The sequence below is a fragment of the Episyrphus balteatus genome, chromosome 1, assembly GCF_945859705.1.
Source record: "Episyrphus balteatus chromosome 1, idEpiBalt1.1, whole genome shotgun sequence".
Taxonomy (NCBI): domain Eukaryota; kingdom Metazoa; phylum Arthropoda; class Insecta; order Diptera; family Syrphidae; genus Episyrphus; species Episyrphus balteatus.
Window position 1 is genome coordinate 117,903,498 of NC_079134.1, and position 19,126 is coordinate 117,922,623.

Below are 19,126 nucleotides of genomic sequence, written 5' to 3' on the forward strand. Positions count from 1 at the left end.
TACCTTTCGCTTAACTACCTTCCCCGCTTAATTGCCTGGCTTTTCAAATTTTATAATTGAATTTACTTGCAAAAAATTCTTTTAAGTACACATTTGAAACAAATTTGAACTGTAAGAAAAACTTCGTTTCCTAAACCGCTTTAAAATTCTAAAATTCTACCATAGGTAGAAATTAGTTAGTTAGCTATTTTAAACATTCAAAGTAATTTTGTTTTGTGAAGATTATGTTTTTAGTAATCAAACATGTTTTTTTTATTATTAAATAAATATAGAGATAACTGCTTATGAGCACTTAAGCGGGTTCTTGTAAGTACCTTACCCGCTTTAGTGCCTATCAAAATGGGGCATTTAAGGTGAGGTACTTATCCGGGTTTTACTGTATCACTTCGCTAACAACCATTCGTACTTAACGTACTAAAAACTAACACTTTAGGAGGGAATGAGAATACAATGAAGTTAAAGCATTCGAAAACTTAAAGCCTCAAATAATTCTTCACAAATTAAAATGTCAATTACCCCAAACGGAAGAAAAGTTTTTTTTTCTTCCAGTTTCCTAACATCATGCATACACACTACAAAGATACAGACAGAATTGATTTTTGATTTTCTATTATGTGCGGAACAAAGTGATATAAATGTCGAATATTTACAACTCGAAATCATCAAACAATTCTCCATCTGAGCAATGAGCTGCATTCTTTTGCTTTCCACAATTTCACCCTTATACATATAAAAGAAGTGATGTCATGAATCATCAACCCACCCTAAATCTTTGAAAGCACAATGCAAAGTGAAATGATTTGTCCCCCCATTTTGCATCTTAATATTAAAAATCCACAGTCATTCACATCCAATAGATTCTAAGTTCTTCTTATGTTTCCTTACAACTCAACGCATTGTGAACCAGCCGACATTACAAGGGTAGGTAATCGCTGTATTTTATTACAAAAAAAAAAAAGAAAATCAAAAATATATGAATACAAAAGTCGTAAGGGAACTATTTGAGTGTAAGCTTTTTCTTTTTTTATCTGTTCTTTTTAGAGCAAATAAAGATATTCCAACTAAATAAAAAAAATTGTTCAACATATTTCTGCTCCTTAACAATCAATGTTTTGTATATTCCGGTAATATAAAAATGAGTTGATAAAATGTTTATGGTGAATAGTTACTAAAAACCCAGTCGTACAATATAATACAAAGACGGGACTGCAAAAGTTGTCCGAATATAAAATAGGGGTTTGCGAAGTAAACACCGATTATGGTTTAAAGTTTTTCGATTTTTTTAGAAAACTTAATCAATCAAAATTGAAACCAACTTTTAATAATACAGTCAGTTCAAAATTTAGACTTTTGAAAAAGAGAACATATTTGTAATGCGGTTAGTATAATCTTATAAGGCTTCTCTCTCCCTAAATATAACCACACCAGAAAGTTGAGGATTCTATTTTCTAGTCAAGTCGAAAAATAGTTTGAGGTTCTAATACAATTGTTTTCAGTTGTAGAATAATTCGCAGAAAATTCGGGGAAGACATTTTATAGATCTTCACCGGGAGAAAACACCGTATTTACCTCATAGAAACAAATTTAAAAAAAATTAATTCTCAAACAGAACAGATTTGTTGTATGAGAATTAATTTTTTTTAAATTTATGAGTGTAATTTTTTGGAGATAGCCTTCAATGACCGGTAAACTCATTTTTGCCGCTTCCATTAACACATGCAAGCAGCTGACCGGACTTCTGAAGGATGGTGCTTCTGGTGTTGACATAAGAGTTCGTTCTGTATTATTCTTTCAAGAATGATGTTGGAGAAGTCGTATGACAGCGCGTCGCATTTTCTAAAACCTTTTTTTGATACAAAGATATCGGTGAGGTCTTTGCCAACCCCGACGAAGGAGCACCGTGCATTCTAAATCCAAAACTCCCAAAACTTGGTATCCAAAGTTAATTAACCCGTTTGACAGGATATTTTTCTTTCAATGTAAATTGAATTTTTTTTTTCGCAGTAAAATTAGTTTTAAGTTATTAGATTTATGTACTTACTACAGATTAAATACATCTGATTCAGTTTTGCTCACATGTTAAAAAAAATTAAAAATTAAGTTTTGATATAAATTAATACTTTTCAACAGGTTCATTTTAAATGCAGTGGAAGCTCACAACCACCACCCTCTGTTCATGAGTCTCATGTTGACCCACACAGCGGAGTGCACATGGAAGAAGTTACAGCAACTATTCATCGAGATTTGGTTGATGAATATTTTGGAAAAACTCCCTTTCAATGTGAATGCCATGCTTGGTCATCAAGAGGAGTAACCAAAAGCCAAGCAGCTACTATAAATGTTGCATGTAAGTAAACGAAAATAAAAACACAGTTTGTACTATTTTTGTGTTACTGTCTTACTTATTTAAATTCGTATTGAAATGTATTAATTTCTTTGTTCCACGAGCACATTTCACTTTCACTCGAAATGGAAATAAAATCGATCTAAACTAAAAACTAGATATCTTTTGTATATTACTAACCGATAGTAAACATTTACGGAAAAGCCAAAAAATTTAAAGTATAAATAGGGAATTTTTTTTTAAATCACTTACCACTGTACAGATTTTAATTTATCGCTTGTTAATAGTAATTCTCATAAATTAACAATTTATTTAACATCATCTGAAATTTCCTGGAATTTGGTTTACTCTATTTCAGATTGCATAAATATAAGACCGCTTTTTTATTATACTCAAAATACCGAACCTGTGACCCAATTAAAAAACATTCACGATTCTCAATTGTATTTTGCATTTATAATTTTTTTTTTTCTAATTAATCAATTGATAATTACGAATAAAAAAAGTTTAAAAAATCTTTAAGACGCGACACATAAGAAGACAGACGTCGCATGTCGCATCTATAATATCTCTCCGTTATTTGTCTGTAATTCTTTTATTCCAATGCTAGATACTAATGTATATAATTTGCCAGCGAATCATTTGCATCGTTGCTTATAAATTTTAAAGGCAAAAGTAATAATTATTTTGCGTTGTTTCTTTAAAGAGTATTCCCTACATCAAAATATTTAACTAAATAAGGGGCCAATTTCTCAATAGCTAGGTAGAACTAACGAATTATCATTTTTTTACCTAAAACTCTTCAGAAATTGAATAGTTTAACAATGCAATCTAGATTAAAAAAGCCTCATTGGGATTTACAGCTATCAATCGATAGATAGATGATACAAATTAAATTTCCATATCTTATTACTTAATTAAAATAATTTTTTAAAGTAGAGAATGGTCCTAACCGTTATTTAATGAAATCTAATTACAAAATTCCTATAATTTAGATTTAAAAATCCCAAATTTCAGTATTTATCAACTATTGATTGATAGTTGTAAATCACAATACGGGTGTAAATCAACGCAAATATTTATGTAAATTTTGATATGCAATTAAAGCGTTTAAAATAGAAATCATACTATGCATATTTACGTTCTCTTTAAAAATTATTAAATAGTTGAAAATTAATATATTTCTTATATTTTTGTATAGACATTCGAAAACAATTTGCCGTTTCACCCACCTCACTTCGGGTTGAAATCGGTTCGCGAGCTGAACTACATTGTAAGCCACCGAATGGAATACCCACACCTACTATTAAATGGTATAAGAATGATTTCCCAATAATAGACGTAGAAGGCGTTGAAGTAACGAACGATGGAAGCCTAGTTTTGAATAAAGTATCTTTGCAGGTAAAATTTTATCTAATACATATCTTATTTGAAATATTGACTTGACCAAAAATTTACATTTTCAGGATATGGCCAATTACACGTGCTATGCAGATAATATTGCTGGAAAACGGATTTCGGACTCAGCTGTGCTCATTGTTTATGGTAATCTTTTTTTTTTTAATTATCCATGTCACAGTATAATCTTTTGAAACAAAAATGAACATGTACATATATGTATAATATGGGCTGGTTAGATTGGTTCTCTGTAGTGTAAAGCATACATTGAAATTTATTCTTAATTTTGAGACTCGTTTGTCTAAAAAAAACAATTATGTATGTAAATAAGTTAAGGACATTATGGTAGATTTTCATGATATCAGCCAAATCAAGAATCAAAATATCAAAAATCCAATCATGTCATGCTAACAAATACACTGAAACGTTAACTCAGTTAAATGTATATGACAAGCCTAACTTACACCATATTGGCAATTTGTTGTCAATGCATTACTAGAATTTTTACTTTGAAACATCAAATTGGCAATTCCCGTACTTGGGAGAGTAGAATTTATCATGAAGCAAATAGTTTTTCGTACTCGCTCGGTGCTAGAGTCCTCAACTGTGCTTATCCCGAGTAGTTGAAAAACAGCATTTTCCCAGGTAATCCTTAAAAGAAGCTTGATAAGTATTAACTCACGACATGAAACATCATGAAACAAATTATAAAACAGAATACAAATTTATGAACAGTAAAATATTTATGAACAAGTCCAGACGTTTGATTCGCTGAATAAGAAGTTAACTTTGTGATTATTCAATACAATGTTGGATAGTTTGAAATCTGATATTCTCTATATTAATTAAAACTTACTTATTGCATACAAATATCAGTGCTAAAACTTAATTCATTTTCTAACAACTACTCAAACCTCTAACTTTTCATATTCGTTTCGAATTTCACATATAACTACTCTTATCATCGGAAATTGTTCCGTATGATTACTGTATTGAATTTAGATTTTACAGAAATTAAGCCCAGGATTTATTTTTCACCGAATATTAGAATATTAAAAAATTTAAAGTAGACAAAATTGAAATTATTTAAATTGCCATTTACAATTGACTTCAAATTATCTTATTTCTAAGATTATTTTATTATTATCACAATGCCTAAGTTATAGAATATAAATAAATATACATAGTACAAGGATAAACTTAATTTATCAAGTCTGCTGACTAGGTTGTCCTCGGGGTGTTCAGACCCGGATTTCAAGTTGTGGGGTTGGTTGTATGTATGTACTTTTAGCATTATTTCTTCTACACCTTCCTTTTATCGTATCTTCTTTATTTATCCTTCATGATATTATTTTTTTAATAAGTCAAATTTATCAAATATGTGCTAACTGTAAAGGATCTAATCATACTGGACATTCATATTAAACAAATCAAACCTGTTTTCAAATACTTCGACGGTTTCTTGTAACCATAAACTTTTGACATGATAGTAATCATTAGATTTTTTTTATTAAAAAAAATTCTTCAATTTAAACTTTTATGTATTTCCAGTTAATGGAGGATGGAGTTCATGGAGTCCATGGAAAGATTGCAAATGTATTGGAAAACCAAGTCAAGGACGTAAAAGATCAAGAACTTGCAATAATCCTATGCCCTTAAATGGCGGAATAGCTTGTAATGGACCACAAATTCAAAAATCTTCAGATTGTCTTAGTTGTCCAGGTAAGTTAGATAGTTTTATGATATTTTGTAAATATTTTTACTATTTGATTTCTTAATGTATTTAAAGTTCAAATGTAGATACCTACCTTAATGTCCAATTATGTCAGAAATATCAAAAAAAAAACTTGTTTAGGTATTGATATCATTGTACATTATATTCTTCTTCTTCCTTTTTTCTCGGCGCTGTTATGATCTCGATGTCGAGGGGATCATAACCTTCCCACGTTACTGCTTCACACTAGTGATCCGCCTGTGGGGTTCGCCGGGTTGACCTCAGAAATCGGCGGCAAGCCTCCCGGTTTTGTATTGTTCCCTTTCTGAGGCCAACTGAATGCTGGTGTTTTTGCATTTGCTTGTACCAGGAGTTTTTAGGCCTACCTTTCTTTTTATTTCGTGTTGGAACGTTATATGATATTGCTTTTTTGACGGGGTTCTCAGGATCTCTCCTTTGAACATGGCAATACCAACTGAGTCGGTCGTGTTCAATTTTTTGGGAGATGGTATTTTTAACATTGTACATATGTATATTAATATTGCATTATAAGAGCTATGGAAGTATCAAAATTTTGAATTTGAAAAAATAGACGTAGCGCAAGGCAGAGCTATAATAAGTTTCTTTTCGAAATGTCAAAAGCATTATCATGGACTAAGCGAATCGGATGCAAATCTGCCTTTTGTTTGACATTTTGAAAGTTTTTTTTTCAGTTAAGTGCGGTTGCGAGCGCTGTGCCCCTCCGTTTCGTTCACTTAAAACAACTGAACTATAATAGCGTTTTCGTTTGGTCGTCCGGAGCTGTTCGGAAATACTCCAAATGATTCTGAAACTCTTCTTTTGACATTCAATGATAGTTCTAATTCTGAAAATAAGAGAAAATCGTTTTCGGATTCAAACACGGAATCGATTACAGAAGCAGAAAAATGCCGACTTTTCACGAGACGATTTTAGCCGCACAATATGTCGCACGGCTAAAGTCTACTAATATTCTTCTAGGTCGATTGTCACTTTAGTCACCTTCGGCTTAGGTTCACACGAGTCGACTTATGTCGAAAAGCTTCCCGCACGGCAAAAATCGACTCGTGAAAGTCGGCAAAACACTCAAACAATATAAATTTCAAATCGCAACTTCAATTTGTAAGTAATTTTGTTTGATTTTTGGAGGAAAATCGTTTTTGAATGATAATGTAAAATAAAAGATACAATTAAATGGTAACCGATGTAAAAGGAATTTTAAATGGGGTTAAATTAATTATTTCTTTATAATCTTCGACTTGTTATTTTTACAAACACAGTGACGCACAAACTTCAGGATCGAAAAAATGATTTAAATTTGTTCGTTTGGCGTCCCAAATTGAATTATTCCAGGCAGTTCTAAGAAATACCAATCGAAAACGCTAAAATTCTCGCTATCAATTTGATATTTGTTTGAAGAAATCACTTGGTATCGAATTGGGTACTGACGATTGGTAGGTGTACAAAAACAGGTATTAGTTGATTTTGAGGAGCTAGCAAGTACCGAGTCCTAGCTATTTCTCCATCGTCGGTGCCAAATTGACAGTGATAGGACTTAGTAGGTTTAGGACTAGGACTCTGTAAAAAAATTGGCAGTTAAGCTTTTATCTTATCACCGTTCAGGCACAAATATTTGTTTTGTCAATTTTGTTCTCTTGCTGTTTTTGTCATTTATCATTTCTCATAGAATTGATATGATGGAATTTTTAAGAACAACAAAGTAGAATCATAAAGTTTCATACCTTCAGAAAATGGAAATATTTATTTCTAATTTTCTGATTTTTTTTGAAGAAAACTTACTAAACTGTTCACTAGGTTTATAATATTCACTATTAGCTATATAATAAGGATATCAACCGCCAGAATTTAAGAAAACACAAACTTTTTTATTTGTCCTATTTATTAACTTTCCCGCAAATTGAAAAATGTACCAAAATACACTCCATACACGTATTATAGAAAGCGACGACTTTCAAATGCTTTTTTTCAAAAAAAAAAACGTCTACTTTTCTTTAATATAAAAAAAAATATTTGAATTTTACAGAAGACATCCATATAATTAACTCGGACAGCTCAGATGCATTTTCTGGTAAGTAAAAGAAAGAAAAAGTTTAAAATAGTACAAGTGTGTGTGCTCGAAATCGTTTTACACAACATATCCTTACATTAAAACCATAAACAAAAACACATATAATACTGTATCTTAAAAAAAAAAATATTTCAGCAGGACGATGGTCGGTATGGGGTGAATGGAGTTCATGCTCTGCTGACTGTATACAAGTACGTCGTAGGAAATGTATTACTCAGTCGGTGGATGATGCTTTAATGGATAGTGGCAGTGCACACTCGCTAAACAATGGCTTTGTAAAATCATTGTGTTCCGGAAAAGATTTTCAAACAGCAGAATGCAGAGGGGAGCTTTGTCGTATAGGAAAAAGTGGTGAGTAAAGGCAACTGATGTGTTTGATTTATAGCGAACATAATTGTTAGCTTCTCTATTTTGCTATCTGTTTATGCAACCGTAAGTATTAATGGTGAACATTTTTGTCATTGCTCTTTTAAGCAATAACACATACCTAAGCATTTAGATGTTTGTTTATATTTTGTTTTCGTTTTTATTTTCGAAATACATACCTGTATTATGTATTATAAATGATTCTGAAAAACAATATCAATTTGTTTAATTTAACTTTAAGTATGTGGCATTTGAATTGAACTTGTGATGCTTTGCATTATTATAAGAGGTAGCTATTAACTATCTTTTTTCTCGTCTATACCATGTTAAATCTGCATTAGACAATTTCGTCTCATCTACTATAAACGCTAAGGAATTTGTGGAAACTGGAACAATTGTTTGTCTTAAAATTTAAATTCATTTATCTAATTTGAATCTTTGCGGCTTTTTATGAATCACAGGAGTTCAATGGTATTTTTGGAAACATGAAAAGAGTACATCTGGCCACATTTTACTATTAAAGCGTTTTAAATAACCTCTCGATGATTCAACTGTTGCTGGTTTGTTGGCTATGAACAACATCTCTACATATCCGTTTCCTTTGAACAACAACTATAAACATAATCGAAGTGGTGAAAACATAAGAGTTGTGACTCATTTTAGGGGTGATGTATGCTTTTAAATTAAACCGAAAAATGACTTAAATAAGAAAAAGAAAGTAAAATACAGAAATTAAATCTGACAGATATTTATACACTTCGACCAAATGTAGGTTGAGGATTATTCACTACGTAAATAGAAGACAACTTCTTGGACAACTTTTAAACAAGCCTCAAAATCATCCATGGTTTACATTTCACTTCGTATGAATTCAAATGCTGAAAGTGCTTTGGGGTGTGCTGCATTTTTTGTCGGTGAAATATTTTTGTAAAATATTGTTAATGATACATCAAGTATGTACCTATTCGTTTTATGGGTTTACAGAATACATTTTTTCCTTAACTTATAAATGCTTGGCCCTCCAAAAACCGATTACACTGGTCTGCAAAGAAATTCTCTGTTAAAAATTAATTATACGTAAAAAATTACGCGCTGGAACTGTATGAGTCTCAATAAAATTAATTAAAAGACAAACTTCTTATACTCATACAAGAAGTTTGTCTTTTAATTAAATTCTCTTTTAATAAAAATATTATGTGTTTTTCTAGAGGGATTTCGTATGCTTATTTCGAGTAGGAGTGTTATCTTATATATATATCTTATATATATAATTCTCCTGTGCGTTTGTTTGTGACCCTACTCCTTCTAAACGACTTGATAGATTTTTCTGAAATTTGGTGGGGGTGATAAGGTCCATCCGAGACAGGTTTTGTTTTATAATTGGACCCAGTAGGTGACGCTGTTGTCAAGTTATATGCAAATTCCGTATTTGGGGTCGAACGACTGAACAGATTTTTGTGAAATTTTGTGTGTGCGATAAGGTCCATCCGAGACAGGTTTTGTGTTATAATTGGACCCGGTAGGTGGCGCTGTTGTCAATTTATATGCAAATTCCGTATTTGGGGTCGAATGACTGAACAGATTTTTGTGAAATTTTGTGTGTGCGATAAGGTCTATCCGAGACAGGTTTTGTGCTATAATTGGACCCAGTAGGTGGCGCTGTTGTCAAGTTATATGCAAACTCCGTATCTGGGGTCGAATGACTGAACAGATTTTTGTGAAATTTTGTGTATGCGATAAAGTCTATCCGAGACAGGTTTTGTGTTATAATTGGACCCGGTAGGTGGCGCTGTTGTCAAGTTATGTATATGCAAATTCCGTATTTGGGGTCGAAAGACTGAATAGATTTTTGTGAAATTTTGTGTGTGCGATAAGGTCTATCCGAGAAAGGTTTTGTGTTATAATTGGACCCGGTAGGTGGCGCTGTTGTCAAGTTATGTATATGCAAATTCCGTATTTGGGGTCGAATGACTGAACAGATTTTTGTGAAATTTTGTGTATGCGATAAGGTCTATCCGAGACAGTTTTTATGTTATAATTGGACCCGGTAGGTGGCGCTGTTGTCAAGTTATGTATATGCAAATTCCGTATTTGGGGTCGAAAGACTGAATAGATTTTTGTGAAATTTTGTGTGTGCGATAAGGTCCATCTGAGACAGGTATTGTGTTATAATTGGACCCGGTAGGTGGCGCTGTTGTCAAGTTTAATTCAAAATCCGTATTTGGGGTCGAATGACTGGATATTTTTTGTGAAATTTTGTGTGTGTGATAAGGTTTGCCCCAGACAGGTTTTGTGTTATAATTGGACCCTGTAGGTTGCGCTGTAGTCAATTTATTTGTGCTCCACATATCAACCGAACCGAGTGAACCGGAAAAAGTTTAACACATTACAGGGCTAAAATTTGAAAACAAATACTTGGAAAGGCGGAACGAAGTCCGCCGGGTCAGCTAGTTTAGATATATGTATCTAATACCAGCAGAATTATGACCAATATGGAAAACCTACTTTTTTTGAAAACGGTTTTAACGGCTCCCATTTTTGAAATAGTTAACAATCAAAAGTTTTGGTTTGCACACATTTCTCAATACCCTAAAATGTAGGGACCTTTAGCCATTGCGAAAATTCTAGCGTCGTCAATTTTCAACCGATTCGAGTTATTTTGCCTATTTTTAGTTTCAGTAGATTCTCAACCGAATGAAGAAATTATTATGGTTTCTAAATATAAATTGAAAATAAGTGTTTTAGTGTAGGTAAGTGTATGTCCACAATCGATGTCAAAATTGAAAATTACTTAAAAAAACGAAATTTGGAAGTCTTGTTTTTTTTTTTTAATTTGGAATTTTTGAAATGGCTAAAGGTCGAAAAAATATTTGTTTCTTTTTCTCGCAAATGTCTTATCCGATATCCACGAAAATTTATGTGTGTAGCCCTAATATTCACTTTTAAATTTTCAAACGACTGATTTTTGGATTAAAAAAAAAAATAAAATGGTTCGATGCGATGAATTTTCTGGGAAATTTTGTTTTTACACAGAAAAAAAACACTTAAAAATAAGCGAATTTCTGAATGTTTTTTTTTTTGCCAAAATTACCTCCGTATTAAATTAAGCGGAAATCCACTTAAGATGAAAATGTTCTGTAACGATCGGGTACCCCGGGTTATTGCAACCTGTTTTTTTTTAATAGTTCTATTAATGGAATTTTTTTATTTTAATTTTGTTCAATTTACACCCTAATACTCGTAACTATAAAAATTCATGCTTGGGTCTCATTATAGGGTGTCTATGTTTATTTTTAAAATTATACATATACACTTTAAAATCCACTTTTTACCGAAAATGAGATAATGATGCAGTTTTACTAATTTGAGGGTGCTCTTTCCGAATTTGAAAAGCGTTTTTGCTTAAAAAATTATTTCAGCAGATAACATAATTTTATGGGACATAGAACAATAAAAACAGGTTATAAGCCTTCTGAAATGAGACCCGAGTATTTTTGATTGTTCTAAGTCCCATAATATTTTGTTCTAAGTCCTTTTTACTTGCTATATAGGTACCTACTATATATCAAGTTATGCATTTGTACAAAAAAAAAAGTTGAGATAACATTTTTCCATGACATAACGATGGTAGAGAATGCTAAAAAGGTGGGTCCCGGAAGTCCATCTGTCTGTCTGTCTGTCAGTCTGTCAGTGGGCACGTTCAAACAGTTAACATAAAGCTATCGGATAGCTTTTTGTTGTTGTAAACAATGTTAAAAAATAGCAAAGAAACGAACCATTTTCTGTCAAAAAATAATCTGAAGGTATCCGAGAATTTTTGGTATACCTCAGGTATTCGAGTGATCAGCTGATAAATATTTGGCTATTTTTTATTTTGATTTCTATTCGCGCGATTATTCAGCTTGAAAATAAAATAAATTTGCAAGAATTAAAGTTAAATTGATTGTGCAAGTACTATGCAACAATAAAAAAAAAAAACAGGAATTTGCTCAAAAGAAACAATTTCCTCTTTTCAATATTTTCATTTTTTTTGTAGCTGCTTTGGCAAGCTATCTGGATAGCTTTTCGTTCAAAGAGATATTCCAGATACGGGTATCCCAGATAGCCTATCCGATAGCTGTTTGAACGTGCCCAGTCTGTCAGTCTGCCTGTCTGTCTGTCTGTCTGTCTGTATGAGGAGCTACAGCCTAAACGGATGGACCGATTAATGTCAAACTTGGTATGTAGCGTTATTTGGCGACTCTCCAGAGGTTTTTTTGGAATTAATTTTTTTGGACCAAAAATAACGGTACTTGTCATATACCGATTTTAGTAAAATTAAAATATCTCAAAAACGGCTCCAACGATTTTGTTTAAAAAATTCAAATGTTAGTTAAGCTAAGGTCTATCTACTAATGAACATTTTTTTTTTTGAAAATCATTATTAACGGTACCTGCCATAGAACCGTTTTTTTTTTCAAATCCGATTATCTCCGAAACTGCTTATTCGATTTCAACGAAACTTTTTGTGAGGAAGCATTTATAGAATTTAAATATAAACCAAAAAACAAATTTCCAAAAAAATAATTTTTGGATTTTTAAAAAAATTTAGAAATTTTTTTTTTGAAAAATCAAATTTTCGAAAACGGGACATTGAATTTTTTTGAAATTTTGTTCTTAGATGTTGATTAGTGATTTCTACAAAATAGCATAACAATTTTATTTTAAAACATTTTTTCCAAAAAATTATTTATAAAAAATTAGTTTTATAAAAAACGTTAGAGCCGTTTTTTGAAAATTTTTTTCTAAAAATGCATCTTAACATATCAATCAAAACTGCATACCTACTTGTTTTGGAGGGCAATTCGATTTCAGATTTTATTTAAAAAAAAAAAACAATTTAATTTTTTTTTTCCAAAATTCTATATAAAAAGTCTTAAAAATTAAAGCAACTTTAACTCTAAGAGCAAGTTCGTGCGACCCAGTCGTGCATTTAATTTAATTTAAGGAAAGTGAGTACTTGTATAGGAATTGTTCTATGTCCAATTTTGGGATTTTAGTTTTTAAAAATATTAAAAAATAGTATGTATTTACTAATGAAGTTAGTTTGAATGGTTTATTCAAAAGGAAACAACAAACTTTATAAAAAACATAACTTGAATCACGGACAGCCAAAAAAATATCGCGTTTAATCAATTTGAAACTTGAAAATCGTCCACTGTAAAATTTGCTTTTTGTGACTTAGAACACCTTTGCTTTCCGCCGACGAATTGTTTTTTTTTTGCTGAATATTTTTGAAAATAAAAATTGAATCATAATACCCCTAAGCGCCAATTTTTACTACTATGCTATGATGTACAAATATTGGTTTAAGTTACAATAATTGCTCAAGAATCAGTTCTTTGAATGTTGCAAAGTTCTGAGTTAATTTAGTCAATTAATAAATTTTTTGTTTTTTTTTCAGATTCTGATTGGGCTTTGTATTTGGGCCTCGCTTTTATAGCGTCTGTGTGTATGGCATTTGGAGTTGCAATAATATGCTGTGCTCGAAGAGGCATTACCAACAGTCCCGACTACAATATTGCTAGAACAGGTAATTTTAACTGAATTTTTAATATCATAACACCAAATCTATTCGAAACTTTAATTATTCACAGTCTTGGAATCAAAATATGTTGGAAGTAGTGATAAGAAAATGATTCATAGGAACTACGTTGCAGATGGAAATGTTAACTATGACTACGCCAATCCTGGTCATACTTCATTGAGTGGTGAACAAGCAATATCTGAACACCATTACGATGTTCCTAATTTATCGACAAAGTGAGTTCCCGAAATTTAAGTAAAGAAAAATACTAATGTTAATTGTTTAGCTACACAAATCCAATTGACGGTATCAGTGTGGACTACATAAGTGATACAGCAGAGACATCTACTTGTACATGTAAGAGTTTATGAATTTTTATTAGTTTTACCAATTTAAAATTATACATGTATTTAATTTGTAGCTGATTCAACAGACTACGACTATGCAACGAAACAAAAATGTCTTTCAGTGTCTAAGCGGTCCTGTAAAATGAGCTCTATCAAAGATGTTTTCAATGAAGCTGGTGGATATCTCCGCTTGTACGATGGAAAAGTAACTCTATACGTTCCAGAATTCGCCTTAGGAAACTATGACAAGAAAGGTGTTTCTATAGCTGTTCTCGGAGAAGAATTTTCCAGAATCAATGTAAAATCCTTCGACTCAATGCTCATTACTAGCACAATAGTCTCATGTACACCACTAAAATTTAATTTCCTTAAGCCTTGTATACTAAAGATTCCCCATTGTTTAACAAATCCATCATTGTGGAATATAAGTGTGTACAGTTCAGAAGCAAGTAACAACGACATAAATGTTAAATGGGAAACAATAACTAAAATAGGTGTTAGTACGAATACTTCTAAGTTTTTTATAAAAGTTGATAAACATTTTGCTTATATAATGACAGAACGGATGGGCCGTTTTGCTATTTTAGCCCAACCCGATCCTAGTATAGAAAATTTATCGATCGAAATGAAATTGTTAGCATTTGGCCAAGTTGCTCCTAACTGTGCTGTTGGTAGTCTGCGCGTTTATATTGTCAAAGACTTTCCAAATAGTTGTGAAATTTGTTCTCGCATTGAGTCCCAACTTGGCGGTTCATTTATGGGAGAAAGCGAAACATTTTCATTTAGTTTAAACGAGAGTGATCTAAACATTCGAATACGTTCCACGGGTGAATGGGAAGCACCAAGTCACTTGCAGGAACAAGTGATACCATATAATCATATACTTAGCAACAACTCCATACTACATTGCGAATTTAATTTACGACGAAAAGAATCACATTTTATGGACATTAGTTTAGAAATAGATTTTTGTCAAGCAAACAGCGAAAAGGGTTTCAATTCATTTGCTGTGCCACAAAGCAGTCTTCATACATCACATACTCCCGAAAATGAGCGCCAAGTGGTGTTTGTTAATAAAAAGGGTTGTTATATCAACGAAATATACACAGACTCAAAGATTCCCAGAGAAATCAAAAATATATTATGTGTGACCCTTGATCCTTTGCGTGTGGATAAAAATGATTGGCGAACTCTATCGATTAAATTAAATTTATTAGAATACATCGAATATGGTGCATCAAGACCTAATCCAACAGAAAACCTTCTCAATTTGTGGGAGTGTAGAAACACCAATGAGAAAAATATTCACGATCTAGTTCGTATACTGAAAGAAATGCATAGAGATGATATAGTTGATTTGATTGAAAAAAGTGTTGGTCCTATTTGGCTTTAAACAACATAACAGAACAACAGCTTAGAATTTACTTGATAGAGAACAGCTTTAAAGATTAAAAAAAGAAAAAAATATTTTACACACATAAGCATGTAGTTTGTATATTTGTGGCCAAAAATTATACAATAAGTAGGTTAAAGTAAGTACATACATATATATATTTAATTGCTTTAGTCGATATTGAACAAAATAGTTCTTAATATACATCTATAAAAAATATATTTAGAGTTAAACGGTTAGGTATATAGGTATTATGGGAGCCTTTCGTAATTTTTGTGGGCTATTTTTATACGTTAACAAAAAAATGTTCTTTGATATTGTTGTTCTCATTCTTTTATTTTTGTTTTGTTATTAATCAATTGCCATTGTTTTGATATTCAACATTCGGGGCCTATTTCAAAGCTTACTACATTGTTTATATCAGCTACATCAATGACTTTGAACATTAATTGCGGCGGCCTGTTGGACTTCCCGAAGTACTTTTTTGAACATTTGCACTATTTAAACCAAAACAAGTACATATTTCCCGACGTTCAATCAGACTCAACTATTGGGTTTTGAGGTGGCTGATGTAGTTAATGTAGCTGATGTAGTTGATGTAGTAAGCTCTGAAACAGGGCCCCGATTTTCTTTGGTGCCCCGATTTGATTTTCTATATTCTACAGCAAGAAATAAGATTCATAGTTTCCTTGAAGAATATTTTCAGTATGTTATTCTCAATACTCTTTCAAATTGTATTGACAAATGTTTGATTAAAGTTCTTTACCCACTCATTCATGTTATACATTCCATTTACCCCAAATTTGTAATTCATTTTTAAGTTATTTGAACCCAAAGATAAAACAGTCAAGTAGAATATATATCACGAATTCTGAAAACTAGGGTTAACTCCTTTTTGATACAATAACGCTCTGACAGTCTTCAAGGTCCATTTTAGAGAAAAGCTACGATACTTTTAACCAAATCATGACGACAAAAAAGTTTATAAAGGCTGCATAGTGAAAGATTATAGGATGGTTATGTAAGGTAGAAATGGCTGTCAGGAAAACGACTGACACACTTAGACCACTTATTGGTGCGTTGTGATACCATGATTATGCAATCATGTAATCAAACCGAGATTGTTTTTTGAATTTGTGTTTGGCTCTGATGGGTCAACTCTGTTTTTAATGTTTGAGCTACTTGTAAAATGAGTATCTAGTAGCAGATTGAGTGATTCTTCACAGGAGTTGGTCCAGGCCCCGTTATTTGTTTTCAAGGTACTGGGCATTAAAGGGTTTGTTGAGAGAATTTTTCTTAATCTAGAGGCTTCTGAAGAGTCTTCTATTTTGTTACAGAAATTTCTCCAAGAAGATGTTTTACATTTTCTTAGCAGTTTTTCAGGGATACTTTGTATAAGTCCCAGTCTGAAACATCTCTAGTGAATTTGGCGAGATTGAAAAGTTTTCTACAAGCTTTCCTGTGCGGTTCTAGCCCTGAGTTCTACAAGTGTGGCTTCTGCTTTCCTGTTACTTGTATGAGTGGGCGGGAGTAATTCATTGATAGGTTAATGGCAGAAGTGAGATCGTTGACATTGTTGTCGAGATCAGTTGTATTTGAGGGACGACTTAGAATTTCGGGCTTGAATAAGCTTTTCAGAGTTTCCCTGTATCTTTGCCAGTTAGTTTAGGATGGTCGCCAGTAGTTTTTAGAGCCCCCGCACACTACAAACTTTCTATCGGCCGACAGTTTAGTCGGTCTCTTAATCAGAATGAAAATGTATGAGAGCGCGCACACTACAACGATTAAGTATCGGCCGATCAAAAAGTTTGTTTGATCGAAAAAAAAGTTTGTTTTGCTACACAATTGCCTTCAAACTAAAATATTTCCTAGCGACCCGATTGTTTAGTCGGCTGCCTGTGCGCACACTAGGAGCCCAACCCGACTAAACTATCGGCCGATAGAAAGTCTGTAGTGTGCGGGGGCTCTTAACGACGACTCTACAAAACTAAGTGAATATGCTTTTTCTCCTCCAGCGAAACCTACTTGAATCATTCAAATTTGATCACAAGATTGAGCTACTTATGATGATTTACATTGAGAGTTAACGTGGGAGAGTGAATGCAATCTACACAGAGAAAAAAAAAATAACTATTTTAATAGTTAAAACCGGGATAACTATTTTAAATAGTCATTATTGAATATTGACTATTAAATAGTCATTATTGACTATTTAAAATCATCGAAAAAGTGGAGAAGATTAAAATCTTGTTTTCCTTTGGCTTTTTTTGCCGCAATGGTTGTAGCAATGAAACAATCCCGACGTTTCGACAGGGGTTGCTGTCTTCTTCAGGGGATCTTTATTTTAACCAAATAAAAACAAATAATTTATTAACAATTGTGTAACAACTTAAAACAATATTGCAAAAATGCAAACTTACGTTATATAAAAATATAACAAAAATTGTAAATAATCTACATTAAAAGCAAAAAATTTAAAAATGAAATAAACTATTAAAATAATCACATATAAATATTTTAATAGTTAAAATTGACTATTTAATAGTTAATTTGGAGAATACGAGTAGTTCAATTGACTATTGAAATAGTAAAAATAAAATTTTTTTTTAATTTTTTTAATAGAGTTATCCCGATAATAACTATTTTGTTCTCTGAGTGTAATACCCATGACACCAGTGGCAGTAGCCTTCATGTCGAACTGCTATTAGACACATACAATCGTAAATAAGTTAATCCAAAACGAGATTTAAAGTTGTATATTCAAAAGAGTTACTGATAACTTCGAACAGTATTGTCCTCACTGTTCAGATATCTTGAACTCTTTGATTTGTGAGATGGATGCTGAGGAGTTAAAGAGACTGTGACCTTTTTATATACTGGATGTAGTTATAACTTAAAAGTTTGTGCTCGAGTCCAATTTTAAACATCGTTAGTTTATAATACACAGCGTTAGCTGGAACAACCCAAGAATTCCTTTTTTTCTTTTGCTTTATACAAATATGTTGCAGTTGGTTCGAATTTTATCGACTTCTTCTGATTTGAAAATATGAAAAACCTTTCTTTTGAATTACAGACAATTATCGGAGTAAATAATTTTGTTTTGTATCAGAAAAATGTTTTCGCCTGGTTTATTGAAATGTATTCTTTTATTTTCGCCATTCACCAATGCTGATATCATCCATCTGAATGAGTTTAAGATTCATCTTAAATGAAATTTAAAAAAAATCGCTGATTACGGCTACTTGCGAAAAAGTTTGTTGACAGTCGATTACTTATTTTTAAGAGAAAATCTCATTTTGAAACAATGGAACATTCATACTAAAAGAGCTTTAGGCAGTGTGTGAATTGGGTTAAATATTTAGCCTCTGTTAAGTTTTGGACACTATTCAGCTGTATGGCTTATTGCTTAATATGTTTCTCTGCCTATTTGCCTCTTTTCTGCCATGGTACTCCTTTTTAATAAAAAAAAAAAAAACAAATCAAAACCATCTGCCAAAAAAATTTAGCCTAAATTTAACCGGGTCCCAGAACCCATTCAATTTTCAACATCTGATAACACTCAATAGTGTCAAAAATTTTACAGAGGTTATATACTTAACCCAATTCACACGCGCCCTTAAAATCAGATTGGCTTAGGAGAGCTTTTTCGTGAGCAAAATTTGCTTTACTTTGCTTTGTTGTCACGAAAATACGGCTATAGTCTGGAGGAATTTTTGTAGGGATGTCTTTTGAATTGTTATATTCATTCGTAACCAGGTACTGCGTTTTCAAATCTACAATGAATCGTATACTTTTTTTAGTTCTTAAGCTCAATAAATAATTTATCTGCGTTTGTTATATAGATAATAATTTCTCTTTTCATAAGTTTTAAATTTATATTAAAAAACAAAA

At 32.0% G+C, this 19,126-nt stretch overlaps 1 protein-coding gene across 2 annotated transcripts in view; it reads left to right on the forward strand.

The window, feature by feature from the left end:
* Positions 1-18,714, forward strand: part of LOC129920992 (netrin receptor unc-5) — a 36,316-nt gene extending 17,602 nt beyond the window's left edge. Inside the window, exons 1-11 of one of the 2 annotated variants that reach the window (XM_056002587.1) lie at positions 1,637-1,979; positions 2,131-2,347; positions 3,546-3,745; positions 3,811-3,889; positions 5,294-5,464; positions 7,519-7,563; positions 7,699-7,914; positions 13,373-13,501; positions 13,566-13,731; positions 13,782-13,852; positions 13,917-18,714. In XM_056002587.1, the coding sequence (XP_055858562.1) occupies positions 2,212-2,347; positions 3,546-3,745; positions 3,811-3,889; positions 5,294-5,464; positions 7,519-7,563; positions 7,699-7,914; positions 13,373-13,501; positions 13,566-13,731; positions 13,782-13,852; positions 13,917-15,235 (2,532 nt within the window). In that variant the 5' untranslated portion in view covers positions 1,637-1,979; positions 2,131-2,211 and the 3' untranslated portion in view covers positions 15,236-18,714. Of the gene's footprint in view, positions 1-1,636; positions 1,980-2,130; positions 2,348-3,545; positions 3,746-3,810; positions 3,890-5,293; positions 5,465-7,518; positions 7,564-7,698; positions 7,915-13,372; positions 13,502-13,565; positions 13,732-13,781; positions 13,853-13,916 lie in introns of those variants that run through there. The other variant, XM_056002586.1, reaches the window with a different exon arrangement.
* The last annotated feature ends 412 nt before the right edge of the window (positions 18,715-19,126 follow it).